We start from the raw sequence: 27,636 nt of genomic DNA on the forward strand, positions 1-27,636 counted from the left end.
TGGAGGGGCAGGCAGTGGACGGGTTTGGCGGCGGATTGGTGGATGCTGGTTGGAGCTCTAAGTGGCTGCATGTGGTCTTTAGGAGCTGGAGACGAGAGTATTTGGAGCGGAAAGATGGTTTATACATGCGTAGTTTTTACGCTGCTGTTTCGATTCTTGATGCGAATCCAACTTGCCTCTCTGGGTTGTCCAATTCGCCTGTGATTCGACCGTGCTGCCATGTGGGGGAAGAACCAACATTGAAATGGCCCATGCAAGTGGACAGGGACGGAGTAGCTGCAATTAATACCCCGGATTTGGCCCCTTCAAAGTCCGTTTGAGCCGAGGCTTACAACAGCTCAGCCTTGGATATAAACCCGTTTCGCATCTCACGCCTACCCATGGGGCCATGGCACTCTGACATGCCGTGCAGCAAAAGCACACTCATCCCGCCAATATAGGTGCAAAAGCCCAAGCCCAGGACCGCCAAAATGTCTGGAAGCGACGACGATGAGCGGGTTCCCTACGCTCAGTACCTCAGGTCCATCCTCGAGAAGGGCCTCCTCCTAGGCAGCCCGCCCGTTGTGACCACCAATCCAAACAGCCTTGAGGAGCAAGCAAAGAAGGTCATGTCCAAGAAGGGATGGGACTATATCAAAGGCGGCGCAGGAGAGAGCTCGACAATGGATGCCGATAGACTGGCGTTTCGGCAGTGGAAGATTGTGCCGAGGGTCTTGACGCCCACCACGCCCAGGGACTTGAGCACGACTCTGTTTGGAGAGAAATACGGTACGCCAACTGACCGGTTCGCCCGTTCTACGAATCCAGTGGTTCCAATTTCCGCCCTGTGAACAATTGTAGCCAGGCACAGCGCCACAGGCCATGCTGACCGACTTGCTACAGACACGCCCGTTCTCATGGCCCCCATAGGCGTTCAGTCGTGGTATCACGATGACAAAGAAGTCGGAACCGCAACCGCCTGCGCCAACCTCCGCGTCCCTTTTACCCTCAGCACGGCGGCCTCCACAAACATTGAGGAGCTCGTGGAGAAGGTGCCTCGGGGCCCCAAGTGGTTCCAGCTCTACTGGCCGCTCGACGAAGAAATCACCGCGTCCATCCTCACGCGTGCCAAGGCCAGCGGCTTCAAGGTCCTCGTCGTCACCCTCGACACCTGGACGCTTGCGTGGCGGCCTTACGACCTGGACCCGGCCTCCGTCCCGTTCATTGTCGGAGAGGGCGACGACGTGGGCTTCAACGACCCCGTGTTCCGTCGAAAGTTTGCCCAGCGCACGGATGGTGAGACGCCCGAGGAGAGCAAGGTCCAGGCGGGCATGTACTGGTGCAGCGAGGTCTTTCCCGGCGTCAGCCGCAGCTGGGAGGACCTGAAGATCCTCAGGAGGTACTGGGACGGGCCGATTGTTTTGAAGGGCGTCCTGAGCGTCGAGGACGCCAGGTTGGCCGTGGAGCATGGCATGGATGGGTTGATTGTCAGCACGCATGGTGGACGACAGCTGGATGGCGCCGTGGGAACGTTGGATGTCCTTCCAGATATTGCGGATGATGTGGGTGACAAGATTACCGTCATGATTGACTCGGGGATACGGACAGGCGCAGACGTTCTCAAGGCCGTTGCGCTGGGCGCAAAGGGGGTGTTTCTGGGACGGCCTGTGGTGTATGGGCTGGGTATTGACGGTGCTGCTGGTGCCGAGGCGGTTATTGCTGGTATTTTGGCGGATTTCGATCTGACTATGGGGTTTTGCGGGGCAAAGACTATCGCGGATATCAAGAGGTCGTTGTTGAAGAAGGTCTCGTATCCTGGGGATGTCAAGGCTAATTTGTGATGTTGTCAGTGATGCATATGTGCTTGTGAGTTTACATGTAAATAGCTAGATGTGTGCCGAGAGTGCAGATTATAGTTATTAATCTATTCAACTCATACGCAAGTGTTGATCTGCTAAATATGATGGCTACGCTGCACGTCTGGGCCTGTTTGATACCGCAGCTGTAACCACCACATGTTTCCTTGCTGCTGTTGATCCTCCAAAAAAAGCTCTTTACTGAACTTTTCTAAGGGGCTTGAGAGCTTCCCGCCGAGCTTGCTCATTGTCATTCACCACACCATAGAGCCAGCTCAAGAGGCTAGAGAAGGCCGTCACAAGACCAGCTGAAAACGTAAAGAGCAAAACCCGCTGGCCTGTGGTAAGCAGCTCGAACATGGGATAAGGGTACCTTGAAATTTAGTCAGCAACGAATTTCTACAACAAATGCCACGGAGTACTGTCCAATGGCACCTACCATCCGTTTTTGCTAAAGCATATCTCAACCCAGTACCAGTACGAAAAGGCGAATACGGTGCTCACCGACATCATGCTGTAGCCCGAGATAGTCCATGGCGGACTGAACAGGATCAAGTCAAGAGTCAAAAGAACAGCAGGCGCCAAGTGGAAGCCAATGTTTACCCAGGTCGATAGCTCAAACCCAGGCGGGACAATTAGAGAAGTGTCGATTGCGCATATACCCCAGTACAAGGTGGACACGAGGACTTCGAGGGGAGTAGCGACGATTGATATGAGGTTCTTAAGCTCAAATAATGCCGTACTCCCCGTGACATCAGCAACAGCAGCCAGCGCAAAGACCGCAAGAGACAGTGTTAGACCAATGATGGTCAGGAATTGAAAGTACCATCCATGCGACTTGGCCAAGGGAGTGTCCCAGCTGAATAAGAACTGGAACGCCTTACCCAGAGCCGCAACCCCAGCCAGGTGCATGGCCAGGGAGATGGAAGGCGACGGAGATGGGAAACGCTGGAGATGATGCCGAGCCATGGTCGTTTGGATCTAAAAAGAAGAAGAAGATACTAAATCAATTGAACAGGGTACTACTGCAATAAATGAGGACAGGGTGCCGAGAACTTAGAAGTCTGGGGTAGCATTGGATGCGCGGATGCATCCCGAGGCCTTCAATCCCTGCGTTGTGACGAGCGGAACTGACCCGAATTACAGCACAACGAAAAAGGACAGAGACGACTGCGTAAGACAGTCAACATTCAACCCAGGGGCAAACAAGAGGTCCGTACATCTGGTTCTGGTGAAAAATACTCGGCACGTACTCCGTACATCAGCAATAATGCGAGTACATAAGTACTTAGATGTAACAGAGTTGGAACATTGAAAATTTCTGGTTGCAGGTTGCGCCAAACTGGTCAACGGTCTGGTGCAACACAGTGCATGTGGTGACCCATGGTGGGGGGCCGTCACCTAAAAGAGCTGTTCTAAGCTCATCGGGCAAGTGCAAGCGCGACCTTGAATTTTGACCCTTGAGGCATGGTTACAATCGAGTGTAATCCTGGGAATGGCATAATCAACCCAGCATTGAGCCCATCTGCACCGCAAACGCTCGTCACCGCCTACTGCTGACCTGATCTCGTCCCATTTGGGGTCCTACCGCTTTGCATTTGCAACCCTTTTCCAGGTAGAAATGCCTGATTCCGATGCGGGCGACGACGATAGTCGCTCGCAAAAACGCAGCCATGCAGACTTCGCTGAACAAGATGGAGCCGGTAAGACTCCTTGGTGGCCTCCAGAACTTCCTTCAAGTAGCTAACAAAGGTATAGATTCCTCGTCGGACGATGATATGGGGCCCCAGCTCCCATCCGAAGCACCCAAGAAGAAACGCCGCGTCCTGCCCTACGAGAAGCTCTACGTCACCGCGCTACCAAAGTCAGCGCGGTATTCAAAGTCCTTAATGCACAAAGAGCAGTTGCTCTTCGTCACATGGACGCCGCTGACTGAATTCCTCATTACATCCTCCATTGACGGCGTGGTCAAGTTCTGGAAGAAGATTGCCCAGGGCATCGAGTTTGTCAAGGAGTTCAAGGCACACAACGGCGAGATTAAAGCCGTATCCGTAAGCAAGGACGGTCGGAGCTTCGCAACCGCTGGTGTCGACGAGACGGTCAAAATTTTTGATGTCATCACATTTGACCTGCTGTCTATGCTGTCTTTGGACTACGTGCCGAAATACGTCTGCTGGGTTCATCAGAAGGGAGCATCGTTTCCACTGCTGGCAATTTCAGAGGAATCCAAGCCTCTAGTACACATTTATGACGGCCGCGGTGAGAGCGAGCAACCGATACATACCATCAAGGGCCTGCACCGAAGCCCGGTTCATATCATGGCGTTCAATGATTTCTACGACTGCGTTGTATCAGCGGACGAGAACGGCATGATTGAATACTGGCGACCTGGCGGAAATTACGAAAAGCCGGGCAATGTGTTCCAATACAAAAGTTCGACCAATTTGTTCGATTTCAAGAAGGCTAAAGCGGTCCCAACATGTCTAACAATGTCGCCAAATGGCAACAGCTTCGTCACCTTTTCATTCCCGGATCGAAAAATTCGCATATTCGACTTCAGCTCCGGCAAGCTACAGCGCACGTACGATGAGTCTCTGCAGGCTATTGAAGATATGCAGCAGACGGGATCAGCGTCCCAAAAACTAGACAGCGTCGAGTTCGGCAGGAGGCTCGCACAGGAACGAGAGGTAGACTCGCAACTGCTACGGCACAAATCAAACGTCATATTTGATGAATCGGGGAATTTCATTGTGTATGGATCTATGCTGGGAATCAAGGTCCTCAATACGTACACGAATCACGTCATCAAAGTTTACGGCAAGGACGAGAACTTTCGTGCAGTCAACCTCGGCTTGTACCAGGGCCAGCCGCAGAAGAAGGGCATCGTTTCTGTCGAGATGGGCGCGTCGAGCAATCCCCTTCTACAAGAGGCGGAAGCCCGAGACCCGATGCTGGTTGCCACCGGTGTCGGAAAGGTTCGCTTCTACATGTTTACCAACGAAGAGGACGTACAGAAGGCCAGCAGAGACGTACACAATGAGCGACCAACCATGTTGGGGAACAAGAAGGAGGGCAATGCTAAGGCGACAGCGACAGGGAGTGCTGCAGTCCTCCATACCAATTACGGGGACATCCACATACGCCTCTTTCCCGAAGCGGCACCGAAAACGGTGGAAAATTTCGTCACCCACGCGAAGAACGGCTATTACAACAACACGATATTTCACCGAGTAATCAAAAAATTCATGATCCAGGGGGGTGATCCGCTAGGCGACGGTACGGGTGGCGAAAGTATTTGGGGCAAAGAATTCGAGGATGAATTCAGCAGCCTAAAGCACGACAAGCCGTTTACTGTAAGCATGGCGAATGCCGGGCCCAATACCAACGGAAGCCAGTTCTTCATCACCACGGAAAAGACGGTAAGTGGTCACACTACCCTCCACCCCTCCAGGCTAAGGCCCTTGTCGGTTTCAACTAACCATTGACAGCCCTGGCTGGATGGCAAGCATACCATCTTCGGACGAGCCACTCAAGGGTTCGATGTTATTCAGAACATCGAAAACGTCAGGACGTACAAAGAGAAACCCGAAGAGGACATCAAAATCCTCAATATTGATATCATGTAGAAGCAAATACTACGGCGAAATTCTCACCCGTCTCATTTAGTCGTCGCGATGGCGCAGAACCTTTTGAACGCTGCCTGTGATATCCAAGACGCTTTCCCCAGTCTTTGATCTATCGAAAATCTTGAAGCCAAGGGTCAAACTAGATTAATTGATGGATCAAGCCAACTTTTAGGCCGTGCATACGGCTGACTGCGGGTCTCGCACATTTTTAGGTGCGGGCGCCCAACCTTTTCGATCGGTATTGCCTATTTTGACTTCCCAGCAAAGCTGAAGGTATTGCGTATATGAATCTATACCTCCGTCTTTGGGCCGCGTTCCTATTGTGTTTAATCTATTTTCTTGGTTTGAAACTTGGCTGGCATGGATATCAGCTTTCGTCACCTCTCTTCTCCACGCCATCACACTGGGCCTGATTGTTTTCCTAGCCGCGATTGCCGTCACTGCCCTCGGATACGTCAGCGCATGATCATCAGATTCTGCCACCCTCGTTGTGATATCTACCTCTGTTGTCCCAGTTGGAGCCAGCTCAACATCCATCTAGGCATGAAACGTACGTTAAGTCATGCCGCGCCAAAAAAAACCAGGAGCTCGCGAGCCCAAGCGAAGGAGCCGCAAAGGCTGTTGGTCAGTATCACACATACCGTTGATATACACAAGGTATACACAATGACTGACTCAACCTTTCCCAGGCCTTGCAAGGGGAAAAAAATCAAATGCGGCGAGGAGCACCCCTATTGTAAGAAGTAAGTGTCGAAACAGTAACGCAAATTTTCCAAGTCTGCCGAGATCCAACTGTCCTGCCTCGAGAGGCCCTGGAACTCCCAGGTGGGCGCATCTGGTGCTACACCAAGGCTGACTGTTTTGTTTTACTTTTTAATCGAAAAGCTGTCTCAAAGTTGGCGATGTCTGCGACTATAGCGTCCGGCTGAACTGGTCCGGCCGGCACACCAAAAGCCAATTCGTTGGAGAAAACAGCTGCGGCAACCCCTGGCCGGAGGGCAAGCTGGACCAAGTGCCCCATGAGTTGTCGGCCGAGAATCCCGAACTTCCAGACCATTTCATGATCTCTGGCCAGGAACTGGATGGTGCAGACTCTTACAGTGAGGACAGAATTCAGCAACCCCTTGTCCCGACAACGGTGTTTAAAAACATGACAACAACCAATGATGCTGGCAAGCAAGAAAACTCATTTAATAACACTCTCATCTTTATTGATGAGTCCCAACAACACCTGAGTGGTGCTGGGCCTTCGGAGAGCTATATTGCAAAGCGGCACCTTGGACACTCGCAAGGGACTACGTCGGTAAGCTCTCCTTACAGAGGCTCACTGGTAAATTCACCTGCAGTAGGCGCTGCAGTACACAAGAAAACCAAGTCTTTTACCGAGTTTACAGAACTAGACATCGGGCAGTCGCAATTAATGCCTTGTCCGAGCTATACACAGAAAAGCACGTCGGCGACGTGGCCCTCGTACCCCAATGTACTTGACAGTCCGCTTACTCCTACACTTTCATCATACAGTGATGACATTACAAGTCGCTCAAACTGGACTGAACTTCCCTCTCTTGGGTCTCCTGATTCCTGGGGGTCTGGTAAGGGTTTCTCTGAAAATTCACCACCACAGTCTGGGCATCTATCGGAGGAGCCAGGAGCGTACGGTCTTCAGGAGACTCTAAGCAGCTCAGATGTATATCCTTGCGGAAATGGTGCATTTTATGGTTATGATTCAGGGGCAGCAGATGAGGACCTGCTGAAGAATGACGATGCCATTACCGTAGTCCTGCTTCCCTCCACAGCGTACAATTCCGCAAGCGGAGTCGTAGACTTTGGAGAAGAGGCCATGCCTTGGCAAATTCGAGACAGGATGAGTGGCCTAAATCAATACTACTATAAGAACGTGGTTCCAGTAGTGATACCCTGGGCTCTCGAGCCATTGCCAGACATGTAAGACAATCTCACAATCTCACCCTCCCCTCAGATACCACCCTGGGAAAGGAAATATTAATCGAGTTGCATAAACAGGTTGAAACGAAACAAGATGAACCTGCTGGTGCGTACTTGGAGGAGATATCATATTAAGCCCTCCCCCACCAATGGATAAGTCACCAACTAACACTTTTTGGACATTGTAGTACTTTGTAAGATGGCCCAGGCCCTTGCATTATGTCGTGCAACACTAACCATGCCAATAGCACCACTTTCTGAACCACACTTCCCACGGTATGATGTATTTTATGCCGTCCATTGTGTTACCCTCCTAATGCGGCTGATGCAGTCTTGGTACCATACCATGACGACAATACAAACCCTTTGCGGACACAACTTGTGGTTATGGCTGTCAAAAGCGAGCCTTTGATGAGTCTTATCCTTGCGTACTCTGGTATGGCTTCCTTATCTTCTCGTCTCAACCCAACCCCCCCTCACACGCACAGGTACATAGACTGATTTAGTGAAGCTGCGCATCGGTCGCAACTCTTGGAAACGGGCTTGCCTCAGATGCGAATGGCAGAGTGGGCTCAGTCTGTTTTCCCAGCTCTTAGAGAGTCGTTGCTCGGTGCATCTTCTCCGATGCCCAATGTCACACTGGCCATGGCGGTCATGCTCATTGCCCTGGAAATCATGTCTCCCGGTGCATTTGGCCGGGGCGTTTCGTGGCGCGAGCATGTTGCCCATGCGAGAGGTCTCCTTGCCAAATGTCTGGACCACGGCCCCCAAGACACGACGGTGGAGGGGATGTGGTTTATCCAGAGTTGGTTGGGTTACATAGACGTCATGGGCGGTCTTATGGCAGGGCCGCTTTTGGATATGACTTGTAAGTCACAGGTCTACTTCCCACCGCCTGAGACTCGTAGATGTGCCAATGACTTGGACGAGATTGATTGCATGATGGGGATATCGGTGAAATGCGCGCGCTTGCTTGGTCAAGTGGCAGAGTTGGCCAAGCAATGTCAAGGCGAACGATTCAGGCTGGACGGCCAACTGTTGCAGGGCTGGTGTCCTCAGCCGACCATGGTGGAACAAGCACTGTTGCTGGAAAAGCACCTGATGGAGAGTCTGAGGCAATCTTCAAGACCTTGTCCCCATGTGAGGGCCGGCAGTATTCACATGAGGGACTTGGCGGAAATGGCCGGTGTGAACGAGGCCTTCCACTGGGCTGGTATGATACATTTGCACCGCAGAGTCCTCGGAAAGGCAACGGACCACCCGGACGTACAAGGAAGTGTGCGGAGGATCATGCAATGTCTAGAGCAGATTGGAACTCGAGGGGTGGCCAAGACGCGCTATCTATTCCCGATATTCACGGCAGGCTGCGAGGCCCTCACGGAGCGTCAGCAGACGAAACTCCTGGGACGGTTAACCAATGCGGAGAAGAGCGGCATGAAACAGGTACGTGAGATATTCTTTGGGGTTTTGTTCCGGGGAGTTGAAGACGTTATTGACCAAGAGGGGGTGGCGCTGTAGGTACATTCTACTCGACTCTTGCTTCAGCAAGTCTGGACGACCGGCAAGGCGTGGGAAGAGCTCATTTGCAACGAATTTGTCGCATGAAGTCGTTTTACATTGTATATGCATGCTTGGCACGATAGAATACGAACTAGAATGGACACTCTGTAGCGCAACGCACATGGCACAACTGTACATGGTTTCTCCGCTTCTCGTCCTCTCTCCTTTTTTTTGTTGATCCTTATTCTATGGACCATCTTTCTCGTCACGCTGGAACCCTGCATGAATACGGCGAGGGCATGTGTGGGATGAGTTTGTTTTGTGATTGGGGTCGTTGTTCTCACATGATGGCTGTTTAAGTTTGACACAACAGATGACGGAGGCACCACTTCGTCCCCCTGCCAGGTCATCTGTCTCCTGAGAGATCGATCTCGGCTGGCGGATCTTGCCATGTCATCCAAGGGCGTGAATGGTCCAGACACGTCAATTTTTTGACCACACTCCCCCAGCTTACTGGCGGTCAAAACACACGACGAGTTGAGAGCGAACTCGCACATGTGCACTGACTGGTTCGAGATGACGGGCCGCCAGGTGGACCAGCAAGGGTTGCAATGACGCAAGTTTTGGTGGATGTCGTTGGATAAAATGTTAACATTGTTGTCAAAACCAGCACATACCTCAATGAAATGCATGTTTAGGCTTGGGCTCCGTGTTGCGGCGCCGAGAAGAGAGAGACAACAAGTACATGTACTTGGGCCACTCGGGCCAATAGCAGCGAGGCAATTGACCACCCGTCGCCTCTGGAGCCACCAATATCACCTTATGCACAGCTTACTGCACCAGACTGGACTGTATTTGCATGTATATGTACTCCGTACTCGGTGCCTCTCATCTCATGACGGGCATCGGAGCAAGTAAGCGTGGGATGCCGTGATCAATGATGGGTCAAAGGCGCTCACTTGCATGTAAGCATGCATGTGTCAATCGTATGTAGTTCATTTGACTCGGTGCATCTCCTAGTCGCATCGCTGAATGGGCCACCTGGCCCGTTGGATGGATCTGGGAGCCTCTCTGTGCGACTCATCTTGGCCTCGAGCTGTCGCCGACGCCGGCCATCCTTTGGGTGCTTGTGAGTGTGACGGCGGCCCAAAATTTATTTTTTTTTATTTTGGGACACGCCATTTCTGCCGCGCAGGTCTACATCTGCACATCACACCTCTCTTGCCATCGCACAACGCAGTTTTCTCGGTCGATTTATACAGTTCGGCTGGCCCAATTGTACTCTTCAAACCCTCAATTCTTTCGCTCCCTCTATACATCCCTTGTGTTGTTCCACGATGTCGGTAAGTTGACGCTTGCGCTGCCCCTCCTTGGCACCTTCTTGTTGTACATATGGCGGGGTGACTCATGAATGACATGTGCCCAGCAGTTCTACATTGAAAACAAAAATGTTGGCAACAAGGCCGACTCTGAGGATTGGAGAAGTACGCGCTCCTAGTCCCTTGTTCCTTTTGCCCTGTTGCCGACTGACTCTGTCCGCCAGTTCGAGGCTACAACCCTCTCACGCCGCCCGACCTGCTGCAGCACGAAATCCCCCAGACCACGGCTTCCAAGAGGACCGTTATCGAATCAAGAGATGAAGTCGCCGCCGTGGTAAACGACACGGACGAGCGAAAACGTCTGCTCGTCGTCGTCGGCCCCTGCTCCATCCACGACCCCGAAGCCGCCCTCGCCTACTGCGACCTCCTGCTGCAGGCTCGCGAAAAGCACAAGGGCGAGCTCCTCATCGTCATGCGCTCGTACCTCGAGAAGCCCCGCACCACTGTTGGCTGGAAGGGCCTCATCAACGACCCCGACATCGATGGCAGCTTCAAGATCAACAAGGGCCTGCGCCTGGCCCGCCAGCTCTTCGTCGACCTGACCGCCAAGGGCATGCCCATTGCCAGTGAGATGCTGGACACCATCTCCCCCCAGTTCCTGGCCGACTTGCTCTCCGTTGGTGCCATTGGCGCCCGAACCACCGAGAGCCAGCTGCATCGCGAGCTGGCCAGCGGCCTGAGCTTCCCCGTGGGATTCAAGAACGGCACCGACGGCTCGCTAGGCGTTGCCATTGACGCCATTGGCGCCGTCAGGCACCCTCACCACTTCCTGTCCGTCACCAAGCCCGGTGTCGTTGCCATTGTCGGCACCACTGGAAACGAGGACTGCTTTGTTATCCTGCGAGGCGGCACTCGGGGGACCAACTACGACGCTGCTAGCATTGCCGAGGCCAAAGCTGCCCTGGAGAAGAAGGGCGTTTCTCCGAGACTCATGGTTGACTGCAGCCATGGTAATTCGCTCAAGGATCATAGGAACCAGCCCAAGGTTGCTGCTAATATTGCTGAGCAAATCGCCAAGGGGGAGACTGGTATCATGGGTGTCATGATTGAGAGTAATCACAACGAGGGTACGTCTCTGCTTGATGATTATTTCATTTTTTGTTTGTGTCTCTTCGTTTGCATAGAAGGAAGAAACACAAAAAAAGGGAGCATGGCACTAACATCTTGACAAAAAGGCAACCAAAAAGTCCCCGCCGAGGGCAAGTCGGCCCTCAAGTACGGCGTCAGCATCACCGACGCCTGCATCAACTGGCAAGACACCGAGTCTGTCCTCGACGTGCTCGCCGACGCTGTTAAGCAAAGGCGCCAGGTTCTTGGTATTAACGGACACGCTTAGATACCCCAAAGCAAGCAAAAAAGTTTCATGTCGGGTGTTTTTTTAATCTTTCCCCAGAAAGCGCCTTACAGCAAGAAAATACATCTTGTTCTTTCCCCTCTGACCAAAACACATCTCTCTTGTTTTTGTTTTTTTTATTGGACGGAGGATTTGTCGACGCACATGGAAGAGGCTTGGAGTTGGAAGCGGTGGATTTTAGTTTGAAATATGCAAAAGTTAACGAGGATTAGATGAAAGTCTCAATCATGACATATCTGGAAAGCCTTTGCCAAAGAAAACTCGCAGTCTCCATCAAAATTGTCCCGTTCTCTCTCTCTCTCTCTCTCTCTCTCTCTCTCTCTCTCTCTCTCTCTCTCTCTCTCTCTCTCTCCCCCTCCCCAATCACAGCCCCATCCCATCCCAATCAAACCGCGACATCCGGCATCGAAGCACACCTACAGCCGTCGCTGAAGCCCGCCCTGGGCACCAGCACTTTGACCTTCCTCGTGTCCTCGGGGTCGTCGAGCGGGATCCTCAAGACGACGCCGCTCCGGTTATGCGAGGCGTACAGGACGCCGTCGCTCGTGGCGACGACGGCGCCAAACACGCCGTCCCGGATGCCGAAGCCCGGCAAGCCCTTGTGCCTGACCTCCCACCGGTGCGAGGCCAGATCCCACCTCACCAGGTACAGGCCGCGGTCGTCCACGGCCACGCTGTGCAGGTACCCCGGCGCGGCGGGCGTGAAGGCCCAGTCCCCGGCGGCCAGGTTCCCCGGCAGGGCGCTCGAGTCGGACGTGCCCCTGGCCACGACCTGCCCGTACCGCGCGGACCCGGGCTTCAGGTCGACCCGGGCCCAGGCCCTGCCGCCCGCGGTGTAGTAGAGCTGGCCGTTGCTGTCGACGTCGCCTGCGTTGGCGGCCATGTCGCCCTCGGCCACGCGCTGCAGGGCGCCGTCGTGCCCGACCCGGACGACCGTCTTGTTCTGGAGCCCGTAGATGAAGTTGTCGAGGGGGTTGAAGCCTATGGCGCTGACTCGGGCGGAGGAGCCGCCGACGCTGGAGGACAGGGTATTTTTCTCGCCCGTCTGGAGGTTGACGCTGAGGAGGTGGCGGTCCTGGATGAAGAAGGCGTCTGCGGAGCAGTTGAAGGGGACTAGTGTGGATAGGGGGGATTGGAGGCCCGTGGTCGATGATGATGATGATGATGTGCTGGCGGCTGCTGTGGTGGTGTCTGTGGCTTCTGCCGTGGTGGTGCCTGAAGTTGCGGCTTCGGTCGAAGTAGTTGTGTCAGCAGAAGTGGTGAAATCAGTTGTTGAAGCCGTGTAAGTTGGGATGGTGATGTCGCTCGAGGCCGTGACACCAGTTGAAGTAGTGTTGGTCGAGATGGTCACGCCAGTCGAGGTGGTGGCACCAGTTGAGCCACTGACATCAGTTGAAGCATCAGTCAGAGTTGTGGGAGCAGCTGTGGTGTCGGCCGAAGTGGTGTCAGTCGACGTAGTGATATCAGTCGACGTAGTGATATCAGTCGACGTAGTGATATCAGTCGACGTAGTGATATCAGTCGACGTAGTGATATCAGTCGGGGCTGCCGTGTCGGCAGAGGTGGTATCAATCGAAGCCGTGGTATCGGGTGAAGTCGATGTAGGAGCTGAGGTTCCGGTAGAAGTAAAGTCAGATGTCGTAGCCGTAGTCCTGAGCGTGGTGGATGCAGATGGCGAGCAGTCCAGAGTGGTGGTTATAGTTGCTGTTGCTGTGGCTGTGGCTGAAGATGTAGCCGTAGACGTGATGGTATATACCAGTGTCCAGGTGACAGTGCGCGGCCGATGACATCCCAAGAGTCTACAAAGATCAAAGTTATCCTCTTTGACGTCTTCTCGGGGTTGCAAATCAAGTGGGTTAGCAAACGTGAGACCCGTCAGGGCGACGAGTACGAAGATGGTGATCATGGTGTTTTGGAAGAAGGAAGAAGTGATTTGGTTTCCGTTGCCCTCCAAACTTGGATGTTTCGAGTGGGATAAAGGAATTAATTTATACGTCATCTTAACTGTAGCTATTCCTATCAGTTCCTATCAACCTGATCTGTCGGTATGCTGACCTCGTACAGGTCGGCGAGAGTCTAGCTGTTCGTCCAATTATAAGGCGGCAATGCCGATAACACAATGGACAGGGAAACTATTCTTAAACATTTGTTGCCATTCTCGTTTGAGACCGTTTCGGATTGGAGGCGATTTTTAGGAAACCTATCCCAAAATACAGAGTGAGACTGTGACATCAGCAAAGAGCTACGGAAACCTTGTTGTCTCGAAAAGGTAGCATTCGTCCGATAGGATTCAATATGGGTAACATCTCGAGGCCTTTGAGATAATTATGCTCGAGGGTCTTGTAGAGAGACGTTTCGATATATGGCGGGCAAAAGACTTGGTGCGTTTACGATCATTTACTTACATTACAACACGTACTGCCGCTTGAAGAGGCGGAACACTGCAGGCTTTTGCCGGCTTTCCCCAACTTGGTGTAGGTACATGGTTATCGCTGTAATTTTCTCGTTTACACGATTTCTCATGTTCATTGATCGTGCCTCGAACCAGAGTCTAACAGTAAACCAACCATCAGCCGTGCAACGCAAACAAGCGTTACCTATGCTCCAGCACAACCAAGTGGTTTTTGTGAAACGGTCTACAACGACGAATTTTCTCGGATCAGTTTTACCAGTCCTTCCATGAGAGACCTGACGGATGCTTCGCAAACCGAACGAATGTTTGACATGTTTGTGATCCGCTTGGGAGTTGGATGCTTGGAAGTTGGCCGACTTGCATTGGTTAGCTCGCGTGCGAAGAGCGAGCCTCTGACGGTTTTCACACTGTATGCTCCATCTGCCGCCAGGGCAGCCAGGGCCGCCAGACGGCCACGGAGGACAAAAAGCTCGTGCATGCGCATCCACACTGTGTGTCGCCTTGTTCCCCTTGGCAGCCAATTTTCGGCTACGACGAGCTTCGTCTGGTCGCTTCCCATCCCATCAGCCTCGTGGCCACATCTTTCAATTATCTCAATTCTTCGCAGTCGCCCCAACGACTGCGCGGCTCCCACCGACGACTGCTGCTGCAATCCACCCTCGTCAAACACCCTCGAATCCCTCGTTACACCTTGTCCCGAGCTGTCGCGAGGTCCATTCGCGACGTGCAGGCCATGGCACGACGATACTCGCCCCCCGACTCGCCTCTTTCATCAATGGGGTCCGGTTCCGAGGCCTATGAGGAGGATGGCCATGAAGAAGACGAGGCCTCCCTCCGCCCGTCCAAGCGACAAAGAGTCGACGCGCAATCCACCACGTCGTCTGCCGTTGTGCCAGAAGTCGAACACGACGCCGTGCCGGTTCCGGATACCCTCGAGGGCATGTCGGATGTATCCTCGGACACTTCAGGCGATATCCCCAGCTCACCCGTGAATGCACGACTCGAGGAAGACGACTTCCAGGACCAGGTGACTGTCTGCGACTGGGATGGCTGCCCCGCCGGCGACCAAGGCGACATGGACAAGTTGGTCGAGCACATCCACAACTCGCACATTGAGAATCGCCAGAAGAAGTACACGTGCGAGTGGAAGACGTGCAGCAGGAAGGGCCTTCCCCATGCCAGCGGGTATGCGCTTAAGGCACACATGCGCAGCCACACCCGGGAAAAGCCCTTCTATTGCTACTTGCCTGGTAGGACAGAATACACGCTGCTCCTACATTTGGAGAGGTTCAATGGCTAACATTGTGGTCCTAGAATGCGACCGCTCCTTCACCAGGTCCGATGCCCTGGCAAAGCACATGCGAACCGTCCACGAAACCGAGGCCCTGCGGCCTTCAGATCCGGTGCCAAAGTCTATGCAATCCGGCACTGCTGGCAAGTCAAACAAGCTCAAAATCATCATCAAAACGCCACAATCACACGGGGGTACCGGCGATGATGAAACGGGCGACGCCGTAAACGGGGACTCCGCCAACTCGGACTTCTTTACCGCCCTGCCCAGCGACCTGTTTTCGTCAGAGGAGCTCTCCTTCTCGGTGGACAAGCTGTATCGCAAATGCTACTGGGAGTCGAAATGGGCCGACGAGGTCGGCGAGGCGCTCAGAAAGGAATGCAAGGAGTGGGAAAAGGTATACTACAAGGAGTGGCTGGAGAAGGAAGTGCTGCTGTCACAGGTCATCAAGAGCGAGGTTGACTGGCACGACCGACGCAAGGCCATACTCGACGGCACCGCCGACGTTCAGGTCTCTGGCGTCGTGGGCTCCAAGGACAGCGAGAAAACCAACGGCAATGGCGTGGCCGTGCCCCCCAAGAAGGCCCAGGCTACAGAGGCATAGGTTGCATCGGGATGGTACAACAGTTGTTTCCCGTCCTAGTGTTTAATGGGATGGCATGGGCGCTTGACACGGAGAAGGTCGAAGGATGCATTAATTAGGACAGGAGTTGGGGAGTTGGGGGGGTTTGTGACTTTGGTATTGGTATGCCTTGGACGAGCGTTATTTCTCTTTTTTTGATATCTTTTTTCAATGGGATATATTCAAGCACTTGCCGTAGCCTAAATGCGCCAAGTGCAAAGCCAGTGCCCGAGTTGAATCCATGCATAGGGAACCACGGCCGTGGATGAATATATTCTACGCCGTGACAACCACGCAGACACATGGCTACTAGCATCACATCACGTATACCGCAGTTGTCCTCGGTCTGAAATACCCAGTCGCCAGCACCAAGTCGAACCAGCGGGCTGGTTTGAGTTTGCCGAGCACCACGGCAAACAAAAAAAAAAAAAAAAGGTCCAGCCGCCGAGCAATCCCGTCCTCCGGCCGATGTCGCAAGCCGCCACAGCCAGCACTAAGACGACCAGTTGACCTTATTAGTTGGCGGGGTCTCAGCGGCGCCCGCACGTCCATTTCCAATCCCCGACTTTTTATTGCCCGACACTGCACCGACTGACATGATTACATGCGCAGAGTTGGTAGTAATTCCCGTTTGCCACTCGAGCTATTTCTCGTCTCTTAAACGATACCTCGAATCCGTCTACATTTCTTTGTCCTTTTTCCATTTGTTAGGCTTCCATTTTTCCTTTCCTTTCAGGAAGGTACTAATAAATTCACACTCTCAAATCGCAAACTCGCAAACTCGCCGCCCTTTTTCTTCTCAACTCCCCACATGACGCCGACGCAAACATGAGCGCCATTCTCTCAGTCGACGACCTAAACGACTTTATTTCCCCGGGCGTAGCGTGCATAAAGCCCATCGAGACGCTGCCGGCGGCTCCTCCGCCGCAAGGGCAGGGGCAGGAGCAGGATCCGGCGCTCCTCGAGACCGAGGTCATTCTCGACGGGCAACAACCGCGGGTCGGCGGCGGCGGCGTCGACGCTGCTTCCGCCGCACAGATATCGCTGACGGACTGTCTCGCGTGCTCGGGGTGCGTCACGTCCGCGGAGGCGGTGCTCGTCAGCCTGCAGAGCCACGCCGAGGTCCTGTCGACGCTGGACTCGGCCCCGGGGCTGAGCATCGTCGACGACGGTGCCGGGGGAGGCGGGCTCAGGGTGCAAGGGCTGGAGAATGAGAATGCCAGGCTGTTCGTGGCGAGCGTGAGCCCGCAGACGAGGGCGAACCTGGCGGCCGCCTGCGGCAAGGGCGTGTCCGAGGCACAGGCAGGACGCATGCTGGACAGGCTGCTGCGGAGCGAACGCTGGGGGTTGGCCGGCGGTGGGAGGTGGAGGAACGGCTTTACGTGGGTTGTTGATACCAACGTCGCCAGGGAGGCGGCCCTTGTCCTGGGCGCAGATGAGGTTCTCGGGCGCACGGCCAGGCCTGGGGGCAATGCGCCTGCGCAGCCGATACTGTCGTCTGTGTGTCCTGGGTGGGTGTGCTACGCGGAGAAGACGCATCCTCATGTTCTGCCGCACTTGTCGAGGGTCAAGTCCCCCCAGGCGCTGATGGGGACGATTCTCAAGACTACGCTGAGTAGGAAACTGGGCATCCCGCCGAGTAGGATATGGCACCTGGCGGTTATGCCGTGCTTCGATAAGAAACTCGAAGCCAGCCGGGAGGAGCTCACGGACGAGGTGTGGGCGGGATCAGGGCTTCCAGGACGAGGCGTAAGGGACGTGGATTGCGTCATCACAAGCAAGGAGGTTCTCATGCTTGCTGAATCAAGAGGGCTCAATTTCTTCGATATCCCGCGCGACAACGCCGGCGCCACTGGCTCTCTACTAGAACCTGCGGTGCCATTTCCCGACGCACGACTACACAGCTTCTTATTCCCCGCCCGAGCGTCCCCAAGAGTCCCACGCATGGCAGGTTCCTCGGGCGGCCTCCTCTATCATATCTTGCAGTGCAAAGCTGCACAAATACCTGGTGCTAAAATTCAAACGACGCGCGGTCGTAATGCGGATGTTGTAGAGTTTGCTGTGGCTGTCAATGGCGAGCCTGTGTTCAAAGCGGCACGCTACTATGGATTCAGAAATATTCAAAACTTGGTCCGGAGGCTGAAACCTGCCCGCCCGTCCCGAATGCCCGGCGGCAAACCATTTGGCAGCGCCCGACGACCGACAGGCAAGTCGGCGTCTCTCGAGTACAGCTACGTCGAGGTCATGGCGTGTCCAGGAGGTTGCACCAACGGTGGCGGCCAGCTCAAGGCTGATGATCTGGTGGCTCAGGGGAGCAAACAATATTCGGGCAAACCGGGTCCTCAGGAACAAAAGGAGTGGCTGGCGGAAGTCGACGAGGCGTATTTTTCAGGTGAAGAGGTGGTGGATGGTGCGGATACAGTAAATGGTAATGACGATGGTGTTCGGAGCAGCGAGGATGTCGTGGGTGGCATCTCTCGCTCGTATATACATGATACCCTGGCGTACTGGTGTGGGGTAACGGGCATTAGCATAGATAGACTTGCATTCACGACGTATCGCGAGGTCATAAGCGACGTCGGAAAGGGGACTGAAGCCGAAAAAGTGGTTCAGTTGGCTGGTAAAGTTGGCGGCGGGTGGTAGTCATCCTTGTCTCCCTCTCTTTCTGTAACGAAGAGAGAATCGAAAATATCAGGATGTTTTTGTCTCTCTTTTTGTCGAAGACATATGCCAAACATCAGCTCTCTTTCCCACCGCGACGTGCAAATCCAAATCCCCCCCGGCCAGTTCCGTCGGGTCCCCTCGGCATTCGAATAGCTGGCTGTGGCTGCGGTGCTTGAAATTGATACTGGTCATCCCTCAATGTCGTGCCTCTGCCTGATCCGCCGTCACTCTCCCCTCCTCCACGCCGCTGAGCCATCGCATCCGGTTTTGGCGAGAAGCTTGGGTCGTATAGCTCCCTACTTGACGAGGCTTGATTGTTGGCCCTCCTCATATCTGGCAGTCTCCCGCCGTCATTCGTAATACCACCATTATTTCGCTGCCCTCCCCCTCCCCCTCGTCCACGACCCCTCCCCGAATGTCTACTCTCCCCCCGGGGCGGCGTCACCGTCCCCGGGGATGATCCCCTACTTGACGGGTTCGACTCCCCAAAAATCTTGGCCCGCGCCTCGTCGTACCGCCTCTGCTTCTCCTCCAGGTCACGCTTCTGCTTGGCCCGGATCTCCTCGGCGGTGGGCTGGGGCTGTTTTGGGTCCCTTTCGCCGTCGTCGTCGTCCATTGAGAGCTGGGACATGCCCGTTGTGGCATCGCGTTTGGCAATCATGGGTTTGCGGCTAAGCACCTTGACTTGGGGCTTGAATGTGGACGTTAGGGGGACAGTGCTGCTGGCTTCGAGGTAGTGGAATGTCTGGGGAGTTGCGTCTCTGGATGGCAATGTTAGTGGGAGCAGGGGAAGAAGCGGCATGGCTGGGCTGGGGAAGGAGAGGGTGTTGCTACAGCAGACATACGCAGACTCCCACATCTTTCTATTCGCCTCTTCATGCTGCGTGATGCGCTCGGCTTTCGTCAAGGGCTGCGCGGCCTGGAGGGAAACACCGCCCTGCTGGTGGTTCTCGTCGTCTTCCACGGCCCCTCTGTCCGCCTGGGCTTCCCAATCGTCGTCCCAGGCATCCGGGACGCCGGACTTGTTCATTTTGAGCGGCGACTTCCTCGTCGTATGACGCCCAGTTCGATTGAGTGGATGAGTGGATGAGTGGATGAGTGGATGGGAATGGGGAGGTGCTGGCAGCAGCAACGATGGTGCATCCAGCAGAACAACCAGGCAGCGCCAATTCCCTCAGGACGGAAGCATCAAGGAGGACGGCAAAGAATGCTTTGCTTGCAAAAAGGCACAGCAGCCCGGTGGGGATGCAGACTTCGTCGTCGGAGGCATGAGAGGAGTATGGTGTCCACGGTTCCAAAAGTAGAGCCAAGCGAAACCGCGCTAATACTCCATGTCCGTCGCTGGCCAGAGTCTTTGTGCCCTAGGATGTCTGGTGGTGGGCCGACTGGTACTTGCGGCCCAGTGCCATTTTCGGTGCAGCAACCAAGTTCCCGCGGGAAGTCATGTCTGGTCTGGTCTGGTCGGAAAGGACTCGACACTTGACCACAAACGACGCCGCGCAGTGGGGTCAACTAGAGAGGGTGAGAGGGGCCCTCTGCGTCGTGGGGGCCGGATCGGGTTTCCTTTTGAGATATTCTTGATGCCTGGCATTTTTGAGCAGCGCAGGGACTGTGTCCAGATCCATCGTCTGCGATTCCGTTTCGTGTACTCCGTACATCTCCAACAGCACACAATCCCATAGCCCAAGCTCGCCAACCGTCACACCAACTGTCCCCTTCCGCCTCGACGACTTGTCAGGCGCGATTCCCATGGCTGGCGTGCCCGTGTCCTCTCACTCCCAGCCTCAATATGAGGTGGCCGAACCAGTCACGCCTGTTGGGAACAGTTCCAGGAAAAAGGATGAATACGAAAAGGCCATGGCTAGATTGTCAGACCAGGCATTCCGCTCACGTTAGTCCCAGTCGTACTAGTCCATGAGTGTTGAGCTCGTCACGTAAACCTGTGTCGAGGAATTATCACACGCCCACGGATGGAATTGGCCTTGCTGACTAGACTACATTTATAGAAAAGTATCCTGATCCCTTGGTAGTCCGCCAAGGTGTCGATCCACAGCTCTATCCGCAAGGCGTGACGCTGGACATGGAGAGGACATGGCTGGCGAGGATGAAGGCTGTCAAGGACCGAAGTGGCTAGGAAGTTTCGCAGTTGTTTGTTTGACGGTATCCTTGATTCATTTTGTTCATGCCTCATCTGTATGCTTCGCATACTCTCCTGCTCCGTGCAGCGATGATATTAGTGTAAGACTGTAACGAATAGCGAAACTGGGCATGGATGTTCTTTGTCCCTTGGCCCCTGAGATATTCCTGGATTAGGTGAATGCGTAGATGGTATAATGCAAGGCATTTTGCTGTCCTACGCTGCGGTGCAACGTTGTTCAGCTCGCGGCGCGAAATGCCGTTTAAAAGAAAATAAAACAAAGCAAAAGAATTTTTAAGAATACTACACTTTGTATCGTGCTTCTTCTCCGGATGAGCCTTTACTCGCTGGTTTCTCGTATTCCTTACTCCATGGATCCCTCATACATCTTCATATAAACGAAACTTATCCAGAAGTCGAACAGGAAGTCCGTCTCATTGACACATCCAGCGAACCCGCGATCAAACTGCGCTGCATGATCACGCCAGCATCTGTAAAAGAATGCCGCCCACAACAGCTAAACTTCCATCCAAGTATTCCCAGGTATTCATCAGACGACATGGCCAACGGAAATATATCTCTGGGGGAGTAACTACGGAATATCGGATTGCCCTCAGCTGTTGAAGCCGCATAAGTAATAATAGTGTCTCCGGCCACCAATAAGAAGCCGGCCGTGTGGCTCAATGGCAGAGCGTCTGACTACGATCAAGGAGTATCTAGCGATATTCGTGTGTGTGATCAGAAGGTCGCAGGTTCGACCCCTGTCTCGGTCAATTCATCTCCCTAGATAATAGGAAGTCTGGGGAATGCAAGTGATGTTTATATTCTCTTTTTTGTCATTCGGCATTCTCAGTCAAGGCACTCTGTACTTGTCTTTTGCTTTATGCGCACTCTATTGATTCTTCAAATTACCTACCTATATAGAAGCTACTTGTGCTCCTAAGCGGAGAGAATATTCTTGAGAGACAGCCGCCTTGATTGTATAGCACTCCAGTATGTACTGGAGTCTGGTGTGATACTAGTGGAATCCTAGGAACGCAAAACTTTTTTTTGCTTCGGGCGTAAGCGCTCCATATTTTCTCCGCTCAACGGAGTAACTACTACCAGCCCCACAGGTATCGATTGATTAAGTACATATCAATTGATTGTACTCCGTACACTCGACACAACTTCATGACAGCCGCGTATGGTAAACACCGAAAGTTCGGTTAGAATTGACTGACTTTTAAAATAAGACAGCACGTTTATAAGCTCTTCCTCTTTTCCAGTAAAACAAAAACACTTTCACGAAGCCTCTAGTGCGTCCCTAGTTAATTTTTCTCAGCATCATAGAGATGGTACCCGACTTTCACTTGTATAACCTGTGCTAGCAGCATCTCTAAACTCGAGACGTAGCGTTTATATAAGTCATAGCCGATCGCCGCGAGCGCGCAGCGATAAATAGAAAATATGCTCAACACCAATTATAAAGTCAAGACACAAGCCAGCAAGTAAGCTAGAGACCTCAATCGAGCCAAAGTTCTTGACTTGACAAGGCGCTCGACGGGGCTTAACCCATATCTCGTCCATGGCAAAAGTCGAATTTACCCTGCACAGGTGAAATTCTCAAAGTCGCGCCCCCGGCAATCCACGTATCAACGACGAGACAAACCGGGGAATAATTGGCATTTATTTAATTTAAACGCCAAGAGACACATACAAAAACACAAATTCTAAAGCCCAGAGAGCCCTGTACATGCTCCAAAAGCTGGGCTCGATTAAAGATCCGGGCTGTCAACCGCTCATGTCACTCACCTACAATCTTGCTCGCCAACTTAACAAAACTGCTGTGGGGAAAGGATTGCAGCCTTGCAAGATGAACAGACAAGTACCTCGTAGTTAAACTGCCATGTAGCCACTAGTACTAGTTACTAGGTACATATGCATATCATGACGGACCCTATAGATTGCAAGAACTTATTTTAAAGCAATTTACATAACCCACTAGTATGGGTAGACGCCACAACTACAGGACTATTAATCCCAAGAATTGGATCCAAGATGAAGAATCAGAAGTGTCTAGCATTTTCCAACACGTCTTATGCCATAAAGCCAAGACAGGGCGGTTTGCATAGGCTTTGGTACCCGTGTTTGAGGCACGCATGTGAGTAATGACTGTATCAGATCTCAGAGAGACAAATATCACGCATAAGAAGATTCAATGGAACGCAGCATGCCACCCCCATAACGTCATTTCATGCCATCAAAAGGCCAGATATACTATTATTGCTATACGCGTATAATGTATAAAGCCAATCTGATAGGACACTCGCGCATCATCATAACTACTAGTAGCGAATTTATTACACTGTAAAAGAGTCAATGTAGAGCATAGGACGGCTCCATTGTCGCTCGATTGTGGCTTCTGTTGGTCCATCTTTAACATTGACCCAAGATAGTCTAATCCGACATGTTCGCAAATACATCACTACTCTACCATTGAGCTACGCGGCATTGATCACGTGTACGGAGTAGAGGGGGACTTATTCTGCCCTCGAATGTGATGAGCCATACATAAGGCACTCCGTACGGAGTACAACCGTACTCTCTCGCCATGACGGCACGGCCGGGCAAAGTGGACAGATTCAATGTTTCTGATGACCCATGATTCCTCGAGCGACGGATATCCCTACCGCTCACAATGACATGTGTTTCAGTTGCGCACATCTGGTCTCGCTCCACAATGGCGATTCACTCATATGACGACCTTTGTCGCGGGAAAGGTACGGAGTATCGATGAAAGAGAGTGGGAATGCTGAGTCTCCATCGACTACAGTGCCGAGAGCTGTCCTCGGTGGTCTCGATTTTACATTATGACCCGTGAAACAAGCACACGCATCTTGCTCGCTTGCATGCCAGAAGTCGGATAGATTCTCCCGTGACTCGGGGAGACTGAAGTGCCGCAGCCGCCACCGATAAGCCAAAGCTCCATGGGAAGACGGTGGGATCGATGGATGATGATGGGGGACAAGCGCATCATCACACAGGCCAGTCTCGGCCCCTCTGTTGGCGAACTTCTAGGAGGCCTAAATGGCGCGACAGAGCCTGGTCTGGTTCAATGTTGATCATCAATTGATGTGCATTCCACGTTTGGGCGCCGCGAATGCTCCAAGACGCCAGTGCCAGGAACGCCTGTAAGGCTGCAACGCCTGTAAGGCTGCAACGCCTGTAAGGCTGCAACGCCTGTAGTGCCTCAACAGTTATGCCTCAACTGTAACGCCTGCAACGCCTTGCAACGCTTGCAACGCTCCAGTGGGGTTTGGGTGGACGAAGCGTCGATGGCGAAAAGGCGGGGTTGATGGATGGCTTGACTTCGATCGAGGATACCAGCAGCGACTGGGGCAATTGCAGTTGAAAGACGAGCAGCTCGAGGTGGCAAAAACTTGCAGGCCTGGTTGGCCAGGGGGTGCATGTGCGGTGATAACAACAACGACAAGGCGCTGCACGGAGTAGTCTGGTAGTAGTACTCGGTAGGTCCCAAGGCAGGTCTCAAGTGAGGCTCTCGTGAGGTCGCAGGTCCTGGCGGGGGGAGAAGTCTGGTCGTAAAGATGACAAGTCTCACAAGCGTGGGTGGGATGCATGTGGAAAGACATGGCTGATCGACACCTGCGGCCCTGGCCAAGGATCAGCACCCTACTAGGTACTCAAGTATTCAAGACCTGGTGCAATTTGATGCCATGCATGCGCTGAAATGCAAACTCTGGCCACATGTGCAGCAAAGCTGGACAGTATCATGTCGTTCGCAGGTATCCAAATGCACCATTCTATCTTGTTTGCCTCCCCGGTGGCTTGTGAGATCAGATGCCAGACCAATCAAAGCAAATGGTGGACTGTTGGAGCAACATTGAAGCTATTTATACGAGCTGTAAGAATTGCAACCGTCGAATCCGGTAGCCTGGGCACCCAGGTAGGCTCCAGGAGCCCCGATATAGCTGCATAGTATTGACCTTTTTTGCGAACATTGTACTCCGTACCACGCGCTCTGGCGAAGCTTTGCAAAAAGACTCGGTGAGACCAGGCTGCGTATGTACGTATGTAACAATGTTCCAAGCTGACCAGTACCCATGACATCAGCCGTGAGCAGGCTCGACGTCCAAGACTCCAGCCCGGTGTTTGTGGCTTCAAGCACCGGACACCATTCCCTTGACTGGCTGGTGTTGGTCTGGTGTCGATTCTTTCTGGCATCTGGCTTTGCTTTGCTTTGCTTTGCTTTGCTGAGGTGGCATGCTTGATGGAGCGAATGACTCAGACGACGGCTGGCCATGATGATGGTCTCTACAACCACCGTTGACACAAGCTTTGCCAAAGCCAGCAAAGTTCAGAGTCCAGACAGGGTGGCTCCCGGTCGACGGTCCAGTTTCTCAAATGGTCACATCGTCATTGCCCCCCGGTTCCCCACGTAAAGACCAGTGGAGGAGCAGCACGAGACAAAAGCTGACGAGTTGAGGAGTCACCCGCACTCTGAGGCACTGGTATGGGGGAAATGGAGCCATGGAGCTCGATTGGAGACGATGCTTGGCCGCAGCTCCATGGTCAGATCCATCACCACGGCCATACTACCGAGTAGTATGTAAGCTCGAGTGACCGATTGACAGCCTCCATGTCCCTCCATGTCCCTCCATGTCCAGATGCCTTTGCCCCTCCCCTCACCCGAGCGCGAGGCTTTGCTCTGCGAAGTGTCTGGTGCATCCAGAGCCGAGACTGTACATAGTCTGGCAGGCCTTTTTTTTTCCACATTTTCGCCTTGTCCATTTCGCCTCGCCCCCCCCCAAAAAAAAGGGTCTCCATGTCCTGTCATGCCTCCTCCCCATGTCTTCCACGCTTCCCGTCCACTTGAGCAAAGCAACCTTCTCCGCTGCACCTACAACACACGACTTCATCTCGCGAATACTGAACCGTACATACGGCTCCAACACTGCTTCGAAAATCTCTCCAGCGACCGACCCGAACGCGTGGCGTGCGTGACGCCTCACCAGAAGCTCGCCCAGTCTCTGATCTACCCCCCTCCTCTGTGTCCGTCCCGGCAGGCTTCCGTGTGGTCTCGTCGCTTTTGATCCAGCTGGGATACATACCTCTCCAGCCATGTCCGGCAGCGAGAGCGCCCATGTCCACACTCACGCCCACGCCCACGCCGGCCATGGCGGCTCTGCTGGCGGCTTCGACCTGCTCAGGCGAGCCACGCAGGCCATGATGTCAAAGTATGTGCACCGCTTTCTTTGTCCAGTTTGCAGTTCGGTTTGCTATAGTTTTCGCATGCACCATTTGCCACAGTTTAACCATCAGACTCTTTGCGCGGCTGCCTACTTCATAAGCACCATTGAGCCCACCAAGGCTGCGCACCGCTGCCCATCTGGCAAGTGCCATTCCATTCATTCCAGCCCTTTTAGCCCCGGGCTGTTGGTTCCTTCAATGCATCATTGATGCTTCTAGCCTGACAGGCCGTTGCAAATCGTGCCAAACTTGCCGGGAGTCCGGAGCTGTGCCTCCTGTTGATTCCATGCGCTTCTTGCTTGGCTTGGGAGCCAAATGCGGCTATCGAGTGGTGGTTGGCTGCGCTTCTGTTCCATTTCGCACCGTGTCGCACCCGGGCCTATACGTCTCGGCCGGGGCGTGGAATCAGTCAGGACCAGAGGTCAACTGGTGCGAGCAAGTCAGACCCAAATCCTTCGAGGCTCAACCATGCTGTTGGAGTCCGGGCCGAGACATGTCGTGTGTTGTTGCGGCTTCATCACGACCAAGTAGCGGCCTGCGCTGGATGCAGGAGCTCGGCACATCAGCAGCCATCCTTTCGGGGTGTTGTCGTTTTGTCGTTTGCATCCTGTCCATTTGCACAGCTGTTTTGGACTCGGGTTCCTCGCGCTGTCGGCCACGCATGGAAGGGATATCGACATGTCCGATGTCTCTCGCCAGGGCGGCATCGTGTGTCTCTGAAGTGGCGGCAGCCGCACCTGCCGCCTTGCTTGGGTACTACTAGCACCAGACTGGACGTCTCGCAAGTGCTATGCGGGCCTGATGGCGAGGTCCTGGTCGCCTGGCTCCTGCCCTGCCGTCTCAGTTACTCGGCGCCACGCGACCATTGTCCGGGCGGGCTCTTCTCGTGGGACCCGCCAGATCGATCGCCTCAGATGTCAAGCTGGTCCATCAGCGGCCGGGCACTGACACCGAGTACCGCGTCTCACTCACGCAGCAGCCGGCGGTGCCGCACCCCGTCCTTGTTACTACTTGAGTACTGAGGCTGTGTGTCCTGTCTGGTACATGGCACCCGGGTACTACTTGACGACGCAGTACTCCGTACGGCACTGGACATACAATACTACATTACGCATGCATGCATTACCCGGCCATTCTGCTGCCTGGACGCATTGTTGTGCTCAGATAAGGGTGCCGGGCTATGCCGACACTGCAACGGCTCATCTGGCACATGGCAGATGCCGCAGTTCCATGCAAAAACCGGAAATACCTCCCGCGCTGACTTTGGCCCATCGGCATGGCCGTGGGCAAGGGCCATTGTCAAGCACTGCTGAGCCCAAAGCGGGCAATCGAACAGACGGCGCCACAACGCCGGGTGGTGCACCAGTGTTGCAAGTGCCAGGCAATTTTTCAATCTTGGAGGACTTGCAAAGTGTCTGACTCGCTCATGACACAACCGCCGGGTGCTCCAGTAGGGTACATGGCGCCATCGGAGGCTCAGGCGTGCCGACATGGATGTTCACGCACCGTCGACTTTAATGTCAACTGGTTGGCGGCCCTTTGCTAGCCTGCGACCGCTAGAGCGCAGGTCGAGCCTGCCAATTGGTGGCCAGCTTTAGAACAATGAACCTCGCAGGTAACT

General features: G+C 53.7%; 10 protein-coding genes and 1 non-coding gene across 11 annotated transcripts; 8 read left to right on the top strand and 3 right to left on the bottom strand.

The window, feature by feature from the left end:
* Window positions 1-470: 470 nt before the first annotated feature.
* G6M90_00g101770 (uncharacterized protein) lies at window positions 471-1,820 on the top strand (the record flags this gene model as incomplete). The annotated part of the gene is made up of 2 exons (XM_014690682.1): window positions 471-768; window positions 883-1,820. 2 exons carry the CDS (start codon window positions 471-473, stop codon window positions 1,818-1,820), a joined length of 1,236 nt encoding a protein of 411 aa, XP_014546168.1.
* Window positions 1,821-2,033: 213 nt separating this feature from the next.
* Window positions 2,034-2,804, bottom strand: G6M90_00g101780 (uncharacterized protein; the record flags this gene model as incomplete). Its single annotated transcript, XM_014690681.1, has 2 exons — window positions 2,034-2,208; window positions 2,275-2,804. The coding sequence occupies 2 exons, from the start codon at window positions 2,802-2,804 to the stop codon at window positions 2,034-2,036; spliced, it is 705 nt and encodes a 234-aa protein (XP_014546167.1).
* Window positions 2,805-3,456: 652 nt separating this feature from the next.
* cyp15 (Peptidyl-prolyl cis-trans isomerase cyp15) lies at window positions 3,457-5,461 on the top strand (the record flags this gene model as incomplete). Its single annotated transcript, XM_014690680.1, has 3 exons — window positions 3,457-3,538; window positions 3,594-5,254; window positions 5,324-5,461. 3 exons carry the CDS (start codon window positions 3,457-3,459, stop codon window positions 5,459-5,461), a joined length of 1,881 nt encoding a protein of 626 aa, XP_014546166.1.
* Window positions 5,462-6,127: 666 nt separating this feature from the next.
* Window positions 6,128-8,923, top strand: G6M90_00g101800 (uncharacterized protein; the record flags this gene model as incomplete). Its single annotated transcript, XM_014690679.2, has 7 exons — window positions 6,128-6,204; window positions 6,347-7,405; window positions 7,484-7,511; window positions 7,594-7,599; window positions 7,654-7,681; window positions 7,737-7,841; window positions 7,917-8,923. 7 exons carry the CDS (start codon window positions 6,128-6,130, stop codon window positions 8,921-8,923), a joined length of 2,310 nt encoding a protein of 769 aa, XP_014546165.2.
* Window positions 8,924-10,242: 1,319 nt separating this feature from the next.
* AMT16 (Phospho-2-dehydro-3-deoxyheptonate aldolase AMT16) lies at window positions 10,243-11,620 on the top strand (the record flags this gene model as incomplete). Its single annotated transcript, XM_014690678.1, has 4 exons — window positions 10,243-10,248; window positions 10,332-10,389; window positions 10,449-11,351; window positions 11,460-11,620. The coding sequence occupies 4 exons, from the start codon at window positions 10,243-10,245 to the stop codon at window positions 11,618-11,620; spliced, it is 1,128 nt and encodes a 375-aa protein (XP_014546164.1).
* A 403-nt stretch (window positions 11,621-12,023) lies between these two features.
* G6M90_00g101820 (uncharacterized protein) lies at window positions 12,024-13,544 on the bottom strand (the record flags this gene model as incomplete). Its single annotated transcript, XM_014690677.2, has 1 exon — window positions 12,024-13,544. One exon carries the CDS (start codon window positions 13,542-13,544, stop codon window positions 12,024-12,026), a length of 1,521 nt encoding a protein of 506 aa, XP_014546163.2.
* Window positions 13,545-14,784: 1,240 nt separating this feature from the next.
* Window positions 14,785-15,946, top strand: iec1 (INO80 complex subunit 1; the record flags this gene model as incomplete). The annotated part of the gene is made up of 2 exons (XM_014690676.1): window positions 14,785-15,301; window positions 15,366-15,946. The coding sequence occupies 2 exons, from the start codon at window positions 14,785-14,787 to the stop codon at window positions 15,944-15,946; spliced, it is 1,098 nt and encodes a 365-aa protein (XP_014546162.1).
* Window positions 15,947-16,792: 846 nt separating this feature from the next.
* On the top strand, window positions 16,793-18,607 carry NAR1 (Cytosolic Fe-S cluster assembly factor NAR1; the record flags this gene model as incomplete). Its single annotated transcript, XM_014690675.1, has 1 exon — window positions 16,793-18,607. The coding sequence occupies one exon, from the start codon at window positions 16,793-16,795 to the stop codon at window positions 18,605-18,607; it is 1,815 nt and encodes a 604-aa protein (XP_014546161.1).
* A 94-nt stretch (window positions 18,608-18,701) lies between these two features.
* On the bottom strand, window positions 18,702-19,658 carry G6M90_00g101850 (uncharacterized protein; the record flags this gene model as incomplete). Its single annotated transcript, XM_066131595.1, has 2 exons — window positions 18,702-19,389; window positions 19,474-19,658. 2 exons carry the CDS (start codon window positions 19,656-19,658, stop codon window positions 18,702-18,704), a joined length of 873 nt encoding a protein of 290 aa, XP_065987657.1.
* A 719-nt stretch (window positions 19,659-20,377) lies between these two features.
* G6M90_00g101860 (uncharacterized protein) lies at window positions 20,378-20,762 on the top strand (the record flags this gene model as incomplete). The annotated part of the gene is made up of 2 exons (XM_014690673.1): window positions 20,378-20,519; window positions 20,635-20,762. The coding sequence occupies 2 exons, from the start codon at window positions 20,378-20,380 to the stop codon at window positions 20,760-20,762; spliced, it is 270 nt and encodes an 89-aa protein (XP_014546159.1).
* Window positions 20,763-21,434: 672 nt separating this feature from the next.
* On the top strand, window positions 21,435-21,538 carry G6M90_tRNA00000108. The gene has a single exon. It is a non-coding gene; the product is annotated as a tRNA-Arg (tRNA).
* Window positions 21,539-27,636: the final 6,098 nt, after the last annotated feature.

Source organism: Metarhizium brunneum, chromosome 6, assembly GCF_013426205.1.
Source record: "Metarhizium brunneum chromosome 6, complete sequence".
NCBI classification, from domain to species: Eukaryota; Fungi; Ascomycota; class Sordariomycetes; order Hypocreales; family Clavicipitaceae; genus Metarhizium; species Metarhizium brunneum.